The sequence below is a fragment of the Urtica dioica genome, chromosome 11 (assembly GCF_054948205.1).
Source record: "Urtica dioica subsp. dioica isolate 48M chromosome 11, U.dioica_male_clone48M_v1_H2, whole genome shotgun sequence".
Taxonomy (NCBI): Eukaryota; Viridiplantae; Streptophyta; class Magnoliopsida; order Rosales; family Urticaceae; genus Urtica; species Urtica dioica.
In genome coordinates, this window is record NC_142766.1 from 12352187 (window position 1) to 12373130 (window position 20944).

Sequence of the window (20944 nt, forward strand, 5' to 3'; positions counted from 1 at the left end):
GTCTATCAACTATTTTCGAAATTGTCTGTTTTAATTTTCATCAGAATTTTTTGATTTTTAGATTTCTAATTTTTATGTTAGTGTTCATAGCCAGTTTTCCCAAGATTTCAAAAAACTTAATCCGGTTGCCAAAATTTTAATCCATTGTAATTTTTTTGTTAATTTTTTTTTTTTTTGGAAGTTGAGTTGTTATGAAATAATAATTAATTGTGATAAATTTTTTCAGTTCTCAAACCCAATTTCGGTCCATCAATTGATTTTCGAAATTGTCTATTTTGATTTTCATATATAATTCTTAATTTTTTAGATTTTTTATCTTTATGTTCGTGAACTAGTTTTCTCATGATTTCAAAAACAATAAATTTTGAGAATTTTGATTGCTACTTTTATAAAAATAACGGGTTTTTTTTTTTAAAAAACCTTACGAAAAATGACAAGTTTTACTTTGTTAGGACCAACATGTCCTTGTTCAACACGTTCATTATACAAACCAGATCCATGAAATGCAAAAACGCGCCGAGCTCCGCGCCGCCATGTCGGAGCTCGAACGCCCGTGGGAAGTCCTAACTGCCTTCGTTGTGGCTCCAACACTCATTTATGTCCTCGCCAATCGATTCCAACGCCCATGAGGATTCGACATGTGGTATCGGTATATTGTTTACAAACCAAATCCACGAGATGCGAAATCGCGCCAAACTCCACGCTATCACGTTGGAGCTCGAATACCTGTGAGAGGCCATCTCTGCCGTTGCTAACAGTAAATAATAATCACAATAAGTATAATTTATACATTATCACATAATCACTGTACTACATGCAATTAAGTAACTCCGACGCTAACAGTATATAATAATCACAATAAGTATAATGTATACAGTATCACATAATCAGTGTACTGCATGCAATTAATTAGTATGTGATTAAATAAAAAATATATACGATAGAGATTTATATTTATATGCTACTCATTAAATTATTTATATATATTCTGTATGTTAATTGTATGTTGTATACTCTAAGTTTACTGGACAACAACAAACAACGCGACAAAAGAAGCAAAACTTGAGAGCAACTAGGAAATAAGCGAAGTAAGGGTAAAAACGACCATTCACATTTAAAATCCGCTATTTTCGTAATGTAAAACATTCACTCATCGTTTTTGTATAAAAAAAACACTAAATGTAATTTTCACAACACTAATTTGGTAGTGGAAATAGTCGAAAGTAACGTTTTTCGTAATTTTTTTCAATATTAGCTGCTGAACCTTCTAATTTTCATAAATAACCATTTTCAATAACAGTTAATCAAATTTCAATAACAGTTAACCATATTTCAATAGTTGTTGATCATATTTCAATAACAGTTTATCATATTTTAATAGTTGTTGATCATATTTCAATAAATATTGACAAGATTTCAATAACTTTAAACCAAATTTCAATAACAGTTACCCAGATTTCAATAATAGTTGACCAGATTTCAATAGTTGTTGACCAAATTGTAATAATTAATGATCAAATCTCCATAATTATTGACTAAATTTATGAAACATGAGGGTATTTTTGTCCCAAAAAAGAGAAACGAATACTAGTGAAATATTTTGAAAATATGAGTGAAATATAAAAAGTGAGGCATGTTTTAGGTTAGTTATGAAATTTTCCCATTATAGCTTTCCAAATCCCATACATGTAGCTTTTCATCTTACCAAGGCCATATTTCTATTTTTCCTAAAGCTAGAGTCCGGGAAATAACCTATATTCCTTTCTCTTATTTGTCACGCCTGAAATTTCTTGTCAGTCTCGGCCAAATCAAAATTGCAGTCGTCAATGATTCTTTGACAACTCTCTCTCTCTCTCTCTCTCTCTCTCTCTCTCTCTCTCTCTCTCTCTCTCTCTAATCAATGGTTGTTCTTTTGTTTTTGTTTTTGAGTTGCTGAATTCTCACGACATTCATTTTTGTTATCATAAAAGCGTTTGAATTTTTTTTTTATTCAAAGAATCTGAAAATTCGTTTGAAGATTTATTGACATCTTTGTCAATTTACTGATATGGATGTCAATAAATCTTCAAAGATTATGGGAATTCGTTTGAAAATTTATTATTGTTCGTCAATAAATTTTTTGGATAACAAATCTTCAAATGGTTGAATTTGAAGGAACCTTTGGTATGTTGAAGATTTATTGATATCAAGAAAAAATATAGTAAAAAATGGCAATAAATCTTCAAAAGAATTCCCAAAATCTTTGAAGATTTATTAACATCCATATTAATAAAATTGACAAAGATGTTAATAAATCTTCAAACGAATTCTAATCATTGACAAATGCACCTTTTATTTGGCCGAGGCTGACAAGAAATTCCAGGCGTGGCGAAGGAGAGAGAGGAATGAAGTGAAATGAATGAGAAAAGAGAGGAAAAAAAGGGTTAAATTATTTCGATTAAAATTGATTTATTGGATCTTTGACAAAAATTATTTGGAAGATCATACTTGTGGTATAATCCCACTTTTAAATGGACTTAAAGCCCATCTAAAATTGGCTAATTAGTTTAGGGCACCGTAGCTATCTAGCTAATTTCAAACTTGATTTTAAGGATCTAGCCAACGTTTCATTTATTCGGTAAATTAACCATTTACCAGTATTTACGTATAGAAATGTTAGGGACAATCTTGTAACTACAATCTGATTAATGAAGCCCTGTCACCATGTCACACCTCGACGAGTAATTTATTTACTAAGCAAACTTGTGGTAAAAAAAAATATAAACAAAACCACAAACGTCGTGACTACTTTTCGTATATACACATAAAACGGTTATTAACATAACTTGTGTTCAAAAACTTCTAACTAACATATAAGTTAACACCAAAAAAAAAAAAAAAAAAAAACAAGAAGTTTCAGACTTGAACTTCAAGTTTCTAAAAGACTTTCCAAAACAACTTCTCAAGTAAACTTAAGAGCAAGCACATAAGACTCAAAACGTTCACTTATTAGAAGTATGAGTGTATTCGGATTGGGTTAGTCGGTTTTTTCATGTGCTATCAACTCGAACCGCTACAACTAATTTTTTAATTTTAAAACGCAAACCAATCCGATTGTAAAGTAAACCAAAACCAAACCAACCCAAAAATAATTAGGTTGGTTTGAGTTGGTTTTTTCGGATTATAATTCTCGACAAATGACTTTATAACTCGAGTAAAAATCATATGTAAATTATATCTAATACGTTATGTCAAATAAAATCAAAATGTTACTTATCTTTAGAAAGTTTACATATTAAAATAAAATTTACGCATATTTTTATTACCAAATCTTCATGTATTCACAAATAATAAAATATAATACTGAGTATTTTCTATTTAATAATATTATTAAAAATTACATTTTTTTAACAATAGTACATGTAAAATATTTGCAACCTTAAACAAAATTATAGAATTAACATCATCGGATTGGTTTGGTTCAATACAATTCCACGACTATAAAAAACCAAACCAACCTGAAGCAATTGCGGTTTGGGTTGATTACAACCCAAATTTCATCGGATTTTGATGAGGCGGTTTAAAAAAGAGTGCGGTTTGATTTGGATGATCGAGTTGTTCGGTTTGACAGTTTTCATGACCCCTAATTAGAAAGCCCATTGGGTCAAAATAGTCTATATACCAAGGCTCGTCAGCATGGAGGTGCGCGCCAGTCAAAATAGTCCACTGTGTCTACATATCCTACGCACACTCCTGACTAGTATCACGAAAACAAGTGAGCTAACGCCTAGTAAGCAGAAACAATGCACATGCAGTGATGCTAAAAAATTTGTTTGATCAATTACTCATTTCTCTTTTTTTTTTTAAATACTTTTACTTATTCCCGCGCGTGGTAGGGCTGTAAGCCCCCACTCTAGCTCATTTGTTCGAGAGGCCAGTCCCCAAGTCATAACATATAACTCTCTGTACTGAGAGTTAAATGGGTTGGCTACCCATACTGGTAATCGACCAAACATCTTCAATCTATCTCCCCGTACTGAGAATTAGACGGACTGGCTACCCATACTAGAAACCAGCCAGACCAGTTCCCCATATTGGGAACTAGGCGAAGACTAGACCTTCTCGAACAAGTCTTGTACTGGTAACCAGCTGGACTAGTCCTCCGTACCGTGAACAAGCTACCACTCATGGGAACCCACAACAGTAACCATTTTAAAACCCTCTCGTGTCTCGTAAAATTCTCTTCTCTCTCTTATATGAGATGCACGTGAATGCAAATGCAACAAATGTAACAAACGTATAACATTTCACATAATGCACATGTAAATACATAACAATTAGCAATCACACACATCACATTATTTTTGTGATACAAATGGAATGTTTCTACTTACCTGATCCACGACTAGAAGCTTAACTCCACTTCCAACTCGATATTTCACACGAAAACTCTACCTACTGCGTTCCTGGTTCAATTTCGATAAGACATTATTAGATTATGATAAAGTTTCCTTTGTTTCTAATTAATTCTGGCCTACGCCTTAATCTTCTAATCTACCGAAAACAAACAATTTCACAGACAAAATTAATAACTCGACTCAGATTTCAAAACTTAGCAGTTAACACTTCCCAATACAAGTTTGAACAATAAAACAACTACAGAGTTTACAAATAACAGTATACAAACATTATAGTGAAATAATATATTAAATTCTTAAGACTAAATTTGGTTCGACCAAAGCTCAACTGAATTTCTAACGAGCCTCACTATCGAGCTCTCACAACTGTCACAACTGCTCCGATCTGCTTCTCCGAACAGAGCCGTTGTCATGAATATGAAGTCCCGTCGTGTCACTGATATTACCATTCGATGGCCACAAATACGAAAAAAAATTATATTTAAATCATCGTTAATAATCATCGTCGAGCTCAATCCATATCAACGATCCAATTTACAAATTTCAACAACAGAACATCACCATCTCATAACTTGAGCTACAAAACTCCAAATTAATCCACTCTAATTTTGCTTTATGTAGCTTTCTAACGATATTATACGACCAGTTTAGATCACCGTAGCTATCAGAAAAACATCTCGTAATTTACTGTTAAAGTTTTTGGATTTTAGATTTCGCAGCTTTGAAGTACTGATTTCAAAAAATCATAACTCATTCAATACTTAATGCATTTACAAGTTGTTGGCCATTTTCTTCTTGTTATCACTTAGCCGCGTAAAACAAAGAGCCAATCTAAATAAACTTTTCATTGTTGTGTGGTAATTGATGGTTCGACAATTTGATTTTGGAGTGTTTCCAAAGAGGTACCGCCTTTGTTTAATTAAACTATGTTTTTTTAAATTTTTAATGTTCTTACAGTTGTTTGTTGTTGTTTGATGTTTTCATAACTTATATATTTTACCCAATTGAATATGCAATGCAAGAAAGATATTTTATAGTCAAGCATATTGGATATTTCATTGCTAATTTGGTTTTTTGTACTTTTGTTTATTGTAATGCAGTTTTAAACTTCTCGCGGATATGAGTCGTATTCTTCGCTATCGTCGAAAATTAAGAATTATTTTCGTTTTACAACAAATAGATATATTAAATCAATTGTTGCTTTTATTTGTACGACTCCTGCTTATCGTCATTCAAAGATGTTTAATGTTGCGGAAAAATCTTGGATAAGACAAAATCATCATCTTCGAAGTCAAATTCGAGATGAGACGGTCACGACTTTCCTTACCATTCTGGCACATAACATCATAAATAGAATGATGAAGCTTCTCTTGAAAAGATATAGTGAAACTATCAGTAGAAATTTTAATCTCGTTCTCAATTCTATTGGATCTACTAAAAAATCCAAAACCATTTATAGAAGACGTGACATATGAAAAATGGAAATTGTTTCAGGTTAGAACGAAATTATATTAATATCACGAATGTTATTTGTTATTTTATTGGCACATTAGACTAATAAATTAATTATATCACAAAATTGCATAGGAGCACTAGATGGAACTCACATTAACGTCCACGTACCCACTGAAGATAGACCGAGGTATCGATATAGAAAGAATGAAATTACGACGAATGTGTTAGTAGTATGTTCACAAGACATGTAATTAATTTTTGTAATGCTTGGATGGGAGGATATGCAGCAGACTAGATAGTTTTGCTAGATGCAATATCTAGATCTCATGGTTTAATATATTAATGAGTTTATGTTTGCATAATAATGTATGTGTATATATACAAGCTATTGAGTTTATAATTAGTTGGTGTTATATGTAGGGTATTATTACTTTTGCGACGCTGGATACCCTAATGGTGAAGGTTTGTTGACGCCTTACAGAGGACAACGATACCATTTGACGGAATGGTGACATCCACTTGAAATTATTGAAGAGCATTTTAATATGCATACCTCATGTAGAAATGTAATTGAGCAAACGTTTGGGAAATTGAAAGGTCGTTGTACGATTTTAAGAGGAAAGTCATATTATGAAGTCGGTGTGCAATGCAATATAATTATAACATGTTCTATCCTTCACAATTTTATCAAAAGGAAAAACAACGAGGTTATTGATACAGACTTCACACATGGAGTTCAAAGGAGCATGATGGACGATGAGCATAGCAATGATAATGATGATGTACAAATTGAGCATCATTATACACATATAGAATCTTCTAATGATTGAATTACTTAGAAAAATAATCTAGACACATAAATATTTGACCAATGGCGTAGCATTCGACGTTGATAATCAATTAGATTTTAATTATATTATTGTATCTTTACGTTTCTCATAACTTTTTCATTGTTATTTCTATACAATGAAATATAATGATATTATTGTCTCTTTTTTTCATATGGTTCATTTAGGTCAATATATTCGGTCTCTTCAAGAAATTTACTGATTAATAGAAAAAAAATCCATATAGATGATAAATATGCTTGTATTGAATTATGAATAATTGTAAGGTTATATTTGTCTTTTTCTATTAAACATTATTTTACTTGTCAAACCAAACACAGTAATTTAGCATTCACATAAATCTTTTTTAAAAGATTACATTTACAACAGTGTAATCTTAGATTTCTCACATTTAATAATATTCTCGGGAATGCGATTACATTCCATTACCTCCAACCAAACACACCCTAATAAGAATAGATAAATTCGACGGACTAAGCCACTTGAAACGTTGGAATTGCGATCTAGCCAACGTTTCGACTAAGATTCAAATGTAGCCAACATTGATGACATGGCATTATTATTCATACATCAATCTTTTGTTTTAAAAACAACTGACATATAGCTAACGTTCGACATGTAGCCAACGTTTAGTGCAACCAAATAGTCAAGAATAAATACATACAGTAATATTTTATTTCCTAATTTGTAGTCCAATTAGTTGCATTGAATCATTGATTTAGTTTATTGACTTTCTATGTTAATTTACACGTTAATATATTTTAACGTTGAAATCCCCTTAATTAGGGAGTAGTTATGTTTTGTTATTTTGAACGTAGGAAAATTCGATTATAGTAGGCAATCTGGTAATTTCCACTAATATTAGTTTTTTTTACATGCGATATCAAGTTTCTTGGTTTAATTTAAGTTAATCTTCTTATATTTTACACGTGATATCAAGTTTTCATGGTTTATTTCAGTTAATATTCATTTTATTTTTCATTACATGCTTAACAAATTACATAAATAAACCATTGTAAACGGCTTACATGTTCGATTTCTGTTGAATCTTCTTTGAAGTCAAAATCGTTATGCGGAGATGCGTAGTAACAATGTAACATTAGTTAAACAATGTTGAGCATGCAATTAAAAGTAAACGAATATTTTCTCTCGTTTAAAACACTGTAGCCATTTTTGAAACTTAAAACACAGTCGCCATTTTTTTCTTCTTCTTTTAAGAAGATGAAAAATCGCGCCTTAGAAAGAGAAAATATTGGTAACTGAGAAGAAAGAGAAAGTGGGGTAGTTATATTTGCACGATTACTTACTATATTTTTGTTTTAATACTGAATGCCTTTTAAATTTTTTTAAATTTAAATCTCAAGCATGGTCTATGAAATTTTTAACCGACTTAGTTGACTTTAAGTTTTGGCTGACTGAAACGTTGGCTAGTAGTTGGTTTTTATATTTATGCTACATAAATGTATTTCCAATATTTTCTAATCGCTTATTTATGTAAATGACTAAATTTAAAAATTTATCAAACGTTGACTAGATCCTTAAAACCATGTTTGAGATTTGTTATGTTGCTAGATCATCCTAAAGAATAAGGCTAAAGCAATTATTCGAAATTCGTAATTAAAGCCCTCCTTATTTTCTCATTAAATCCTTCATATTTCCGTCTCTTCTAATTTCCTCACAAAACAATTTTTTCTTATTTTTTGTTGTTGCGAATGAGTCTTTTCCTTTTTATTCTTATAATATTCTAAATCCAAAATAATGGAAATAATTCTTCAAAAATTAATTACATAATTTTCTCATCCGAACAAAATATATTTCCGTTGCTTCAAGGACCTTAGTTTGCAACATTTATCTTAAAGATTTGAGATATTACATATGAAATGTGACTAGATTTTAAACATTCTTAAACCGCTAGCTAGATTACAAATTCAACGTTTTATGTGGCCTAGTCCGTGAGATTTTTCATTAGTTTAATGCTTAGAAAATTAAAATTTAACTCTCCAAAACATCTTTTACGAGTATGAGATGTGTTGCAGTTGAATTACAAAAAATAGTTCGGAACTAATTAAATATCATTATAAAGTATCTCAAATTATCTTGTCATCGGTGAGCCGGAAACCACTACTACAAATTAACATATTAGGTGCGGAAGGGTATTAGGTGCGACATGTCGCACCTAAATGTCGCACCTAAGCACATATTAGGTGCGGCATGTCGCACCAGATAGTCTTCCAAGCGACTAAAAATTTCGCTGATGATTAGTGCTATCCGGTGCGACTTTGTCGCACCCGATATGATATTGTCGCACCTGATACTATTGGGTGCGACATTTGTCGCACCTAATACCATTAGATGCGACATCTGTCGCACCTAATGGGTTTAAAAATTTAAAACGGTCGGCAATTCCCCCCGAATATTTTAGGGGTGAAATCGGTTCGGTTCGGTTCGGTTTTGGACCAATTTGAAAACCGAAACCGAATTTTCGGTTTTGAAAATTTTGGACCAATGACCGAACCGAATTGGTCCAAAACCGAAAATCGGTTAACCGAAAATTCGGTTAACCGGTTTTGTAAAACCGATAACCGATTTTATAACCGTTTTAAAACTGGTTAACCAGTTTTGAAACCGGTTAACCGAAAAAATCGGTTAACCGATTTTAAAACTGGTTAACCAGTTTTAAAGATGTTACAATTATCCAAATCGGTTATCCGGTTCAAATCGGTTAACCGAATAAAATCGGTTAACCGGTTTTAAAACTGGTTATCCGGTTTCAAAACTGGATAAAAAAAAATCGGTTAAATAACCGATAACCGAATTTTTGGATTTTCAAAACCGATAACCGAACCGATTCTTAAATTCGGTTTCGGTTAACCGAACCGAATTTTCGGTTTGATGACGTGGCACCGAATTTCGGTTCCGGATCGGTTCGGTTATTGGTTTAACCAATTTTCGGTCAATTTTTGTACACCCCTAGAATATTTTGGGTTCTGGAATTTCACATTGGGTGCGCGACAGTGTCGCACCTAATAGTTTTAGGGTATGTTAAATACCCGAGCGTCTTCTTCTTCGCCCAAACCGACTCTCTCACTCTCTAACTCTCTCTTTACTCTCTAACTCTCTCTCTCTCTCCGACGCTCGTCCCCGGCGCGACCAGCCCCGCCACGCGCGACCAGCCCCGCCTCCAGCCCGCCACGCGTGACCCCATTCCCCGGCGCCGTAAATCTCGTCGTCCTCCAGGTACGCCTCACTCTCTCTCTCTCTCTCTCTCTCTCTCTGTCTCACCCTCTCTCCGTCAATCTCACTCTGTCTCTCTCCGACCAGGCCCGACCCACCCGAACATCCTCCGGCGAACTAGTCCTCACCTCGTACACCGCTCCGGCCTTGCTCCCCGGTACTTCACCACCTCGCTCCCTCCTCGAACACCACCGAGAACGGCCTCAGCCCTCGCTAGAATATTTTGGGTTCTGGAATTTCACATTGGGTGCGACAGTGTCGCACCTAATAGTTTTAGGGTATGTTAAATACCCGAGCGTCTTCTTCTTTGCCCAAACCGACTCTCTCACTCTCTAACTCTCTCTCTCTCTCCGACGCTCGTCCCCGGCGCGACCAGCCTCGCCACGCGCGACCAGCCCCGCCTCCAGCCCGCCACGCGTGACCCCATTCCCCGGCGCCGTAAATCTCGTCGTCCTCCAGGTACGCCTCACTCTCTCTCTCTCTCTCTCTCTCTCTCTGTCTCACCCTCTCTCCGTCAATCTCACTCTGTCTCTCTCCGACCAGGCCCGACCCACCCGAACATCCTCCGGCGAACTAGTCCTCACCTCGTACACCGCTCCGGCCTTGCTCCCCGGTACTTCACCACCTCGCTCCCTCCTCGAACACCACCGAGAACGGCCTCAGCCCTCGCTCACGCACAACAGCCCGCAGGACCATCACCTCGAACGGCCTCAGCCCTCGCTCACGCACAACAGCCCTCGGCCCAGCCCCCGGCCCACCCTCGGCCCAGCCGTCGCCGCAGCCCCGTCGTCTCGCAGCCCCGTCGTCTCAGTGCCTCGTCGTCGCCTCGGAAAAACGTTAGTTATTTGTAATTATTAATATTTATAGATTATTTAATATTTTTAGATTATTTCATATAGATTAATTAGTAATATATATGAAAATATAACTTTGATTAGATGTTAACACGTTTAATTAATTAATTAATTAGTAACATGTTTAGTTAGATTAATTAGTAATATATATGAAAATAGTAACATGTTAGATTAAATGATAATATAACTTTGATGAAAATAGTATCATATAGTAATAGTCAATTTTTTTTAATAATGTGTAACATGTTAGATTAGATTAATTAAGTTAAAAGTAATATATTAAATTAATTAGTAACGTGTTTAGTGTAATTTAATGTAATTGTAACATGATTTGTTTAAGTTAATTGCAATTTGTTGAAAATTTGGTTAATTAATTAATTTAATACTTTTTTAGTTAGATTAATTAGTAATATATATGAATATATTTTAAAATGAATTAGTAACATGTCAAATTCAAGTAGGGACTGGATTACCGAGAACAATCGGTTGAGTTTGCAATATAAAACAGGGGTTAACGAGTTTATCCGCGTTGCAAGCAGACTCCCGAACGAAAACGGTCATTATCGTTGTCCTTGTAAGTCTTGCAATAACGTGAGATGTCTGGACATCGGGGTCGTAAAGAATCACCTTTTGAACAAGGGGTTTGCTCCGGGATACACCGAATGGTATCATCACGGCGAACGTCGAATGGTAGAAGATGCCAGCGAGACTAACCAAAGAGGAGTCGGTGGATTGCCGAGATGCGAGCTCAGATGGATGCCCAACAAGCCGAGCTGCAAGTGATGCGGCAACAGATCGCCTTCCTCAGCCAGCAGCACAACCAGCCTCCCACGACTCCTCAACCTCCGCCTGCATCGCAACCAGGTGGGACGGATCAGCAGACGCCAGGTTCCACGTCGGGTTCTACGCCTGGTTCTATGGATTACTTGCGAGACCGTCCTTACGGAAGCGGCAGAACGAGCGGCAGCGTGTCAGGCAGCGGTGGACGAGGACGCGGAAGCGGTTCTCGAAGTTCTGGCAACTTATTCGGTAGAGGAAATTCTACTATCGATAAGTTTTATAAGAAAAAAAATAGGAATTCATTTTTTTCGCTTTTTTTGGAAAGAATTTGTATTTTTAATTAAGAATTCTATTTTCAGAATATTATTTCTAATTCATTTAGAATTTTGTTAATTAATTTTTATTTAATTTTAAATGAATTTTAATTTACTTTTTTAATTTTGTATTTTTTTTTAATTTAACAAACATATTAGGTGCGACACTGTCGCACCGAATACCATGGCGCGAACATATTCGGTGCGACATGTCGCACCCGATATGTATTTACCCGCCAATTCTATAAAATTTGGCAGGAAAATAACTTGGGCATTAGGTGCGACATGTCGCACCTGAAAGTGTCGCACCTAAAGGGGGGCTTATTAGGTGCGACATGTCGCACCCAATACCTTCTGCGACGGGTTATCCGGTGCGACGCTGTCGCACCTAATGTCGCACCTAATAAACTTTTAGGTGCGACATTTGAAGCATTGGGTGCGACATTCCTCGCACCGGATAATGTATTTTGTCCTAGTGAACTAATGTACTATGGACTTATTAAATTAAGCTCTAATTATTTTGAATAAAATACGAAAGATCTCTCTATTCAAGGTTTTTATTAATTATGTTGTAATTCTACTAATAACCCAAAAATAGCACTCTTGATAGTTTTATCATAATTTATTTGAGAATTGAGTGTCCAGTGACGTAATCACTATATGACTATTGATCCTCCATGTTCTTCTCGAAGCAAGAAGGGTGTATTTTACCGTTATACACTTATACCACGTAAGTCACATATTAGCACCTAGGAACTATTGATTCCGCAACACAAGATTTATTTGTCAATCCTAATACAAAAGTATCGACGATCTCTCAGTTTAGGAATCACCCTTTAGGTGAATGAACGTTAACTACTCTTACAAGAAAGCTAGTTTCCGTATCTATAAGTTTGATTCCGCATTGATAATACCTTAAGCTTTCAGAAAACAAGAATTTCACTCTCAATTAAATTTGAGCAAATAAATCAAAGAGTCTAAGAATATATGACCTAGAAGTTTACGACTACACCAAGATTCTAATCAATTTTCATATGACCATCATAGTGGTTAAACGATACATCTTATCTAAGTCTGTCTTGGTATTTTACAAACTTTTGCAAACTATGCTCCCACATAGTGAACCTAGACCTCATATTTCACATGTGTGATTTCAAATCTAGTAATCGAGATGTAGATTATCAATGATCGATTTAAGCATTCCACCTATGACTATATGCTATATACTCACATATAAACATATAATCTAGTTATTGCATAAGATGCAACGAATGTTATTACATAATTCTTTAAAACAATTTTATAATTGATAGTAATGAATATGTATTTTATTAATTGACTATCGGAAGAAAAATGCTTTGATTGTGGGAAATATTTCTAACAAGTGTGCATAAGATATGGGATTTGAATATATTCCCCATTCTTATTTGAACCTCCGAACAAATCCCAATAAATCTGACTATCTGCTATTTGATCGAGTGAAACTTGGGCGAGATTTGTTGAATCAATCTGTCTTTCTTTCCGAGTTGCAAGAAGTCTGTTTCAATGAGTAGGGCATTTTATCCTGAAAAATCATAGATAAAAAATGTGAAATTTTCATAAGGTCCTATTAGGGTGTCGCAGTCGACCACCACCGACAAGAAAAAGATCTCCGACCACCCTTCCTGAGGCGCAACTGACGAATGAGCAACAAACAAGGAAGGAAACATGTGGTCCACAACATGACTATGTTTACAATGCTGTAAAAAGCTCGATTAGTTAATGAATGGAAAATGTATTTTTAAGTACTAAAAAAGTACCTTGACAATGTATATAATGTAATCCAAATTTGGATTGCCCCATGAGAAGCGGTTAAGTACTTACGAATCTCTTAATATTCTCTTTCAATATATGTGCATAGAAGTACATGTATTTTACAAGCACACACTTTTCTACGAATTCAATTTTAGAGGAAAATTCAATGTAATGCCGTTCATTCTATAAAAAGAGTTTTCCTATTATATTCTTTCCATATTTTATAAATGTGATGATAAACGTCTTTAATTTATTTTAAATACATAAAATAATTTTGGTAAAAAATTGTACCTATGATATTCACCATAAATTTGTACTGATCTTAAATGCATTTTTCAAAAAGGTATAAAATAATATTTTAAATTCTGAATAGTATTATAACTACGCGCCTTTAGCGTGTCCAAAACTATTTCAAAAAGTATTTTATTCTTTCGGATTATTGGTTTTGTAATGGAAATTGTAGAGTTTTGTTTCTTTTAGAAATAGAATATGTGTATTATGTTTAATTGAAATTACATACTCTATCGATAGAGGGATTTCCTCCAACTACATAAGTTAACCGTCTAGGGAATGAGTGAAATATTTCAAATTATGGTTCGTCCAATCAACAAACCCATGATTTGTATCAACCTAACACTTGAAAAGATAGAATTGTAATTTTTTTTAAAAGATAGACAATAAACTAGATACACAATACAAAGATCCAAACTCGAAAAAAGAGTGTCTCTTTAAAGTTAAGACCATCGTATTCGCATCTGACTCTAAAAAGTCTATAGAGAATTTTACCTCCAAAGTCCACGATAATTTGAGATATAGAGCAATAGTCTCTGTTTTTTCAACTGTGAGGAATTATTTTAAAGGTTGTGCCATAGCTGCTAAGATAAATAATTCGAACGAAGTGATGAGCGGGAAATTGTATGGTTTTATCGCAACGCTAACTATGCAAGTTCGAATTCGTAGATATAAACTATATTTTGTAATTGAAAGAAAGACATATTATTCAATTTCAATATCAGTCGCCCAAATAACACTTTCTTTTTGTGAATGTTACAAAAGGCCAAAGAAAATTATAAATATAAAACTTCGATATTCTCGAAACTCTTCCTTGAAAAAATCATTTGTATTAGATACGATGTACACACATCTAACATGTGTGCATATTCTAATGGTAAACATTTAGTACGCTCTTATCTCCAACTCAGATTTTCAATTGAAACAATCTCATTAGAAGCACATTTTAAAGACGAAATCTCATCAAATCTTAGCGAAAAAAATCTCAAACACATCAATATTTTCAGACGAGAACGTTAATTTTTATTCTCATTTTTCGCATGTATGAATAAAGGTGGACGTTCAGTTCGAACAAAAATTCCGAGAAACCATCACAAGTAGGCCTTTTTTATGAGTGAATACACCCTAAAATAAAGCCATAAACCAAACTCTGGCCAAAACACAAAGAGGAAAAAAGCCATAAGCAAAGGGACTCTAAGCCTACAAATTCCCAAAAGTTGAAACCACAAGGAAAAGAAATCATCTATCACGAGGGTAATTTGGGCAATTCGAAATATTTCTCTCTCTCTCTCTCTGAAAGTGATTTTCATTTCTTCTTCCTCTCCTTCTGTCGCAAGAAAACTATGAACCAATTCTAAACCAAAGTACCAAACCATTGATTTTTTTTTTTTTTTTTTTTTCACTCTTCGAAAACCCTAAACCCTAAAAAAAAATGTCTTAACAAATTAGTTCTTTTTTATTTTTGTTGATTATTTTCTTGACATAAAAATTTCGGAATATTTTAAGTCTGTCTTTTCTGGTTCATTTCCATGGAGAACGGTACAGAATCGGAAGATTTCATGGCTCGACCGTCTGTCCGTGTGGGTCTGAAGCGCGAGTTCGCGTTCGCGTTCAAGTCTCACGCCGAGATTTGCGGGACTCTCGGCCGGACCCGCTCGGCCAAGCGCAAGGTGGCGGCGCCGGAGCCGAGTAGCGACTCGGAGGACCCGAGTCACGACGCGTTTGACCGGCCTGACGAGAGCACCGAGACCGGAAGTTTTCTTTTCCCCAGCGTGGAACGAAAATCGGACGGCTTGGAGGAGAAAATGGGTTTTGAATACTATCCGCCGATAGCGGAGACGGTGGCTCCGAAGGTGAGGGCTAATGATCGCAGAAGCGAAAAGAAGTTTCCTTCGAGGCTGAAGGACCTTATCGAAACCGGGATTCTCGAGGGACTCAATGTGGGGTACATGAAAGGTCCCAAGGTATTTCATTTTCTAATTTTCCCGCCTTTTTTTTCTTCTTCTTGTTGTTGTTCTTGTATTCGCTTTGTTGTGCTTGTGTGCTAATGCGTTGATGAATGGTTAGGCCAGAGAAGCTGGTTACAAGCCTCTCCGTGGAGTCATCTCAGGCTCTGGGATTCTCTGTCACTGCGATACTTGCTCAGGAAACTATGTAAGAGCCAACCAACCAACCAAAGAGCTGCTATATATATATATATATATGTATTTATATATGAATACTATATATCAACTAGGTCCCCACTTGACCCCACTATTGGGAAACTGAATATCCAACAACAATATAATAGATATTAGTTTAATACAAGTGTGTTTATAAACAATAATATAAATGTATATTCTTTGGTTTTACTTCCAAGAGGAAAGTATCACTTCCCCCAAGTAATGTAGGTCGAGGGGATCAAATCATTCATTTATTATATATGCATATATGTTTAATACACTTTAGATTTGTATGAGTAGGCTTGATAATGATGTGTTTTGTGTTGATGATGATGATGATAGGTTGTAACACCAGGTGAGTTTGAGCTACACGCTGGCAGTGGCAATAAACGGCCGCCAGATTATATACACTTGGACAATGGGAACACCCTCCGCGACGTTATCAATGCCTGTCAGAGCTCGTCATTGCTTGACCTTGAACATACGCTACGAACAGTCATTGGTGTCTTTGTCATTGAAGCTTCCTCTATTTGCTTCAACTGCAAACGTACGTTTTTTGCCTTTATCTCAAACCTCTTATTGTGTAAGTGATGTATTTGTAACCTCAGGAGAGAAGCTTAGACATAGAGTGTGTGTATTTGTGTGTCTTGAAATGCAGGGTCTCGTCCTGAAGATGGCTCTGCGAAGTCAGCGTTACTTTGTGATTCGTGCGTGGATTTGGAAGACTCCCAATTTGAAAGGGTTGAGACTGCTGATCACAATAGCAACTATGTGTGCGTTTTTTTTTTTAATTTTTATTTTTACGCCTGATATAATTGAATGTGAACGTGCTTTTTTTGTTGAATTCGGTATATTGAGGAAGATTTTTCGTTTTAATATTTGATTTTCGAATGTCATGACTTTGAAGGGTGTATGTGAAAAAAATTCAGGTCCCCAAAATCTTTTTTTACTCCCAAGCATTCAGACAGTGAGCCGAAGTTTAACTCGTCACAGAGCAAGAGTCAAGGACGAATAACGAAAAAGTACTCTCTCTCTCTCTCATCTTTATTGTGTGACTGATTGAGTTACTTGGCTTCTGTTATCGAGCTGACCTGAATTTTAACGTCTTTTGCTGCTCTGACATTAAGGGATACTCGGCTACACAAACGGGTTTTCGAGGAAGATAATTTACCAGATGGAACTCAACTTGCATATTATGTTCGCGGAAAGGTTACAGCCATGAGTAACTAGCGCTCCTGTCAGTGAATCTCATTAACTGATTCTGTGTGTTTGAAATTAATGCTCTCGTGATATTTGCAGAAATATATGACCGGTTACAAAAAAGGGTTCGGAATTTTTTGTGATTGCTGCAGTTTTGAGGTACGCATCTACTTTACTGGAATTACAAAAATTTCGTTTATGCTTGACAATTTTGTTATTTGTTATTAATTCTATTTTTTTTTTTTTTTTTTTTTTTTTTACCTTCGATGATCAGATCAGCCCCTCTCAGTTTGAGGCTCACGCTGGTTGGGCAACTCGTCGGAAACCGTGAGTTTATTTTATTTATTTTTTTATAAGTCAGTAGTACTTAACTTTTAGGAGTTAGAACCATGCCTTGGATGATCATTTTTATGTTGACTTGGTTTTATTTTTGGCAGCTACGTACACATTTGCACATCTAATGGGATGTCTCTTCATGATTTGTCAGTAGCTCTGGCAAGGGAACGAAAGTTGTATTCCTTTGAAAAAGATGATCTCTGCTTTGTTTGTCAAGGAGGAGGGGATTTTGTTTGCTGTAATGGATGTCCAAGGGTTTTTCATGCATGTATGTAAGCTTCACGTTTTCCTCGGTTTCGATGAAGGATTTGCGTATGCCAAATGGTAGCCGAGTCCTTCAGAGTTTCATATAATGAAGCGTAATCTTTCTCCGTTGCAGGGTGTCTCAATGTACCTAACAATCCCGGTGATGTTTGGTACTGCAAATTATGCCGGAATATGTTCGAAAAAAACAAGTATGTTGGTTATAATTACTATGCCGTTGCATCTGGAAGAGTCGAGGGTGTTGATCCTATGCAACAGATTGCAAACCGTTGCATCCGAGTAATGAATACTGAGGATTTTGATTTTGGAGGATGCGCGCTTTGCAAGTATGTCCTTCTGTGTCTCTCTGATTTTTAGATAAAACCCTAGTTTATTTTTTAATTTATAAACAAGATTTTTTTATTTTTATTTTATTACAGAGGTCATGATTTCAGCAAATCTGGATTCGATTCTCTCACAGTCCTTTTCTGCGATCAGGTAGCAATTTTGTACAAATATGGTAAAACTTACTTAACTGTTATATTTTTCAACATATGGTTTGTATATAAATGTGTGTCGGTATTTAAAAAAATAACATTTGGCCGCAGTGTGAGAAGGAGTTTCATGTTGGCTGTTTGAAGACATACGGATTGGAAGATCTGAAGGTAATATACAGTTGTGAGAAATGTTGATGTTTTTCAGATCAAATCGTCGAAGCATTTTATAAATTTAATATTGTCGTGATTACCAGGAAGTGCCAGAAGGGATGTGGTTCTGTTGCTCCGATTGCCAGAACATTAGTCACTCTTTGCAGGAATTGACGGTGAATGGACCAGAGAAGCTTCCGGAGCCTCTTCTCAAGTCAATCAAGAATGAGCAAAGCGAAGGCACCGGCGCTGAGCTTGATGTCAAATGGAGAATAATAAATTGGAAAGTGGCTTCTGATGAAGAAAGCGAGCTGCTACTTTCAGAGGCTCTTGCCATCTTTCATGTAAGTTTGTATGTATTGGCTGTAATGATAATCGAGTGTTCAGAGCTATTTATGTATTTATGACGATTACTCATTTGTATTTCTTCACAGGATCGTTTCACTCCTATTACCGATCCTGCCACAAGCCGTGACTTAATCCCGGAAATGCTATACGGGTGAGCAAGTGTATTAATCTGTTTAAATTATTCCTGTTTTGCTATTTACCGACATGAGTTTTTATTATAAAATAAAAAAAGGAAATTAATTTAGTGTTGATTATGGTACTGTCTCATCTCGCCTAACAGGAACAGCTTCATGGGCCAAGATTTCAGCCGGATGTACTGTGCAGTCCTGACAGTCAAGTAAGAAAGTGCCAGACTTCGTTTGTCTTGTCCATTGTTATTTTTGGTAAAAACTGTTTATTGATTTAAATACACCGTTTTTTTTTACTGCAGTGGTTGCACTGTTTTGGCTGGAATATTTCGAATTTATGGTACAGAAGTGGCCGAGCTTCCATTGGTAGCAACAAATGCCAAATACCAAGGGCAGGTAAAATTGTTTGTTCCCTTTCGTTTTTAATTTTATCGGCAACATTGTTTGTTCCCTTTCGTTTTTAATTTTATCGGCAACATTGTTTGGTAATTCACATCTTCTTTCATTTTCCTTTGTTCAGGGTTACTTCAAAGCCTGGTTCTCTTGCTTTCAGAGATTCCTTGCGTTCTTGAATGTAAGAAATCTTGTGCTACCGTCTGCCATGGAGGCAGAATCAATATGGACTAACAAGTTTGGCTTTACCAAAATCGATATCAATCTGGTACGTAAATCTCTCTCTCTCTCTCTCTCTCTCTCTCTCTCTCTCTCTAAGTTAGTTCAAGATTCATGTTTACTTGAATCATCATTTGCAGTTAAACGAGTACAAAAGGCAATACCAATTGATGATATTTCAAGGAACGACGGTGCAGTGGAAGTCAGTCCCCATGACTGAGGAATAGGATGGTTCTTCTATCTTAGCTTTCACTCAATTTGGAGTAATTGTTACTATGATTTTGCAGAGCACAATAGTCTTTAAAATGTTTACAGACAAGGTCGTTTCTTTGTTGTTTCATGCAAACAGTTTTGCGTAAATCAATTTTGCGAGCTGTTTGATTAGGTTTATTGTTTCCATATCTGGGAATATAGAAGTAGAAAATTTTGGGAGTTAAATTCAGTTAGTTGAGAACATAGAAAGTAGGAGGAAGGAATTGATATATACATTTTTGTATCCAATACATGTGTTAGAACAGAGATTGAATAGAAATGAGAATATTGTTCTTTCTGCATTGTTTTTGGTCTATCCTTGCAAGAAGATATTCTCTCCATGAGTCCAAGAAGATGTTTTTATTTTTCATTTTTCTTTCTGCTAGCGGAATGCGAAAATTTCGTGAGTCCATGAAGATGTTTTTATTTTTTCATCTTTCTTTATGTTAGTGGAATGCGAAAATTTCGTGTAGGAACTTGCATTGGAAAGGTTTTTACTAGACCAATGCGGAGTGTCAGTTCATTAGGACATCTCTATTTGTGTAATGTTGGAAAACATGTGTAATAGAAAACGGAATTCTATTCATAAAAGGTATTAGTTATAAATATCGAAAATATGTGCATTTTGACCAAAATTCCATTCCCTTAACTTGGGCGTAGTCCATTCGGGCCGATGATCGCGAGTTGAGGTCCCGCACGGCCTCCTAGGGCCCTGTTTGTTCGAGTTTATTTTGTTTTCTTTACCGTTGGTTTCTGTTTCATTCTTATCCTTGTAAACACGGTTTTCCTCCGCCATACGTGAGGGCTTTTATGATATTCCGTGGCACCGACCACGTTTCCTCAAAAAAAAAAAAAAAAACTTGGCCGTAGTCAACCGCAGTTAATAGTCAATTGTGTCAAACATCATTGCGGTCAATTTGAAATTTTTAGGTTTAATTTTTTTATCTAAAACTGTGTCCAAAGGCATTAATTAAGTCAAAATGCACATATATTCCAAGTTTATACCATTTACCTTTTATGAATATAAATTTTCATTCTGTCAACGCATA

General features: G+C 35.4%; 1 protein-coding gene across 1 annotated transcript; it reads left to right on the forward strand.

Annotated features, from left to right (window-relative positions):
* Positions 1-14950: 14950 nt before the first annotated feature.
* Positions 14951-20634, forward strand: LOC149381295 (Acyl-CoA N-acyltransferase with RING/FYVE/PHD-type zinc finger domain-containing protein). The gene is made up of 18 exons (XM_089600718.1): positions 14951-15931; positions 16035-16121; positions 16472-16676; positions 16788-16902; positions 17059-17151; positions 17257-17338; positions 17429-17488; positions 17604-17656; positions 17767-17933; positions 18045-18255; positions 18349-18406; positions 18517-18573; positions 18660-18899; positions 18990-19054; positions 19184-19240; positions 19334-19427; positions 19552-19692; positions 19784-20634. The coding sequence occupies exons 1-18, from the start codon at positions 15497-15499 to the stop codon at positions 19868-19870; spliced, it is 2307 nt and encodes a 768-aa protein (XP_089456844.1). The 5' UTR covers positions 14951-15496; the 3' UTR covers positions 19871-20634.
* The last annotated feature ends 310 nt before the right edge of the window (positions 20635-20944 follow it).

What these genes read in the sequence shown, in the direction of transcription:
- LOC149381295 (XM_089600718.1), top strand. Translation starts at nt 15,497, where the DNA reads ATGGAGAACGGTACAGAATCGGAAGATTTCATGGCTCGACCGTCTGTC. An exon ending in GATCACAATAGCAACTATGT is followed by an intron (nt 16,903 to 17,058) that starts GTGCGTTTTTTT and finishes AAAAAAATTCAG; the next exon opens with GTCCCCAAAATCTTTTTTTA. An exon ending in ATGCCAAATACCAAGGGCAG is followed by an intron (nt 19,428 to 19,551) that starts GTAAAATTGTTT and finishes TCCTTTGTTCAG; the next exon opens with GGTTACTTCAAAGCCTGGTT.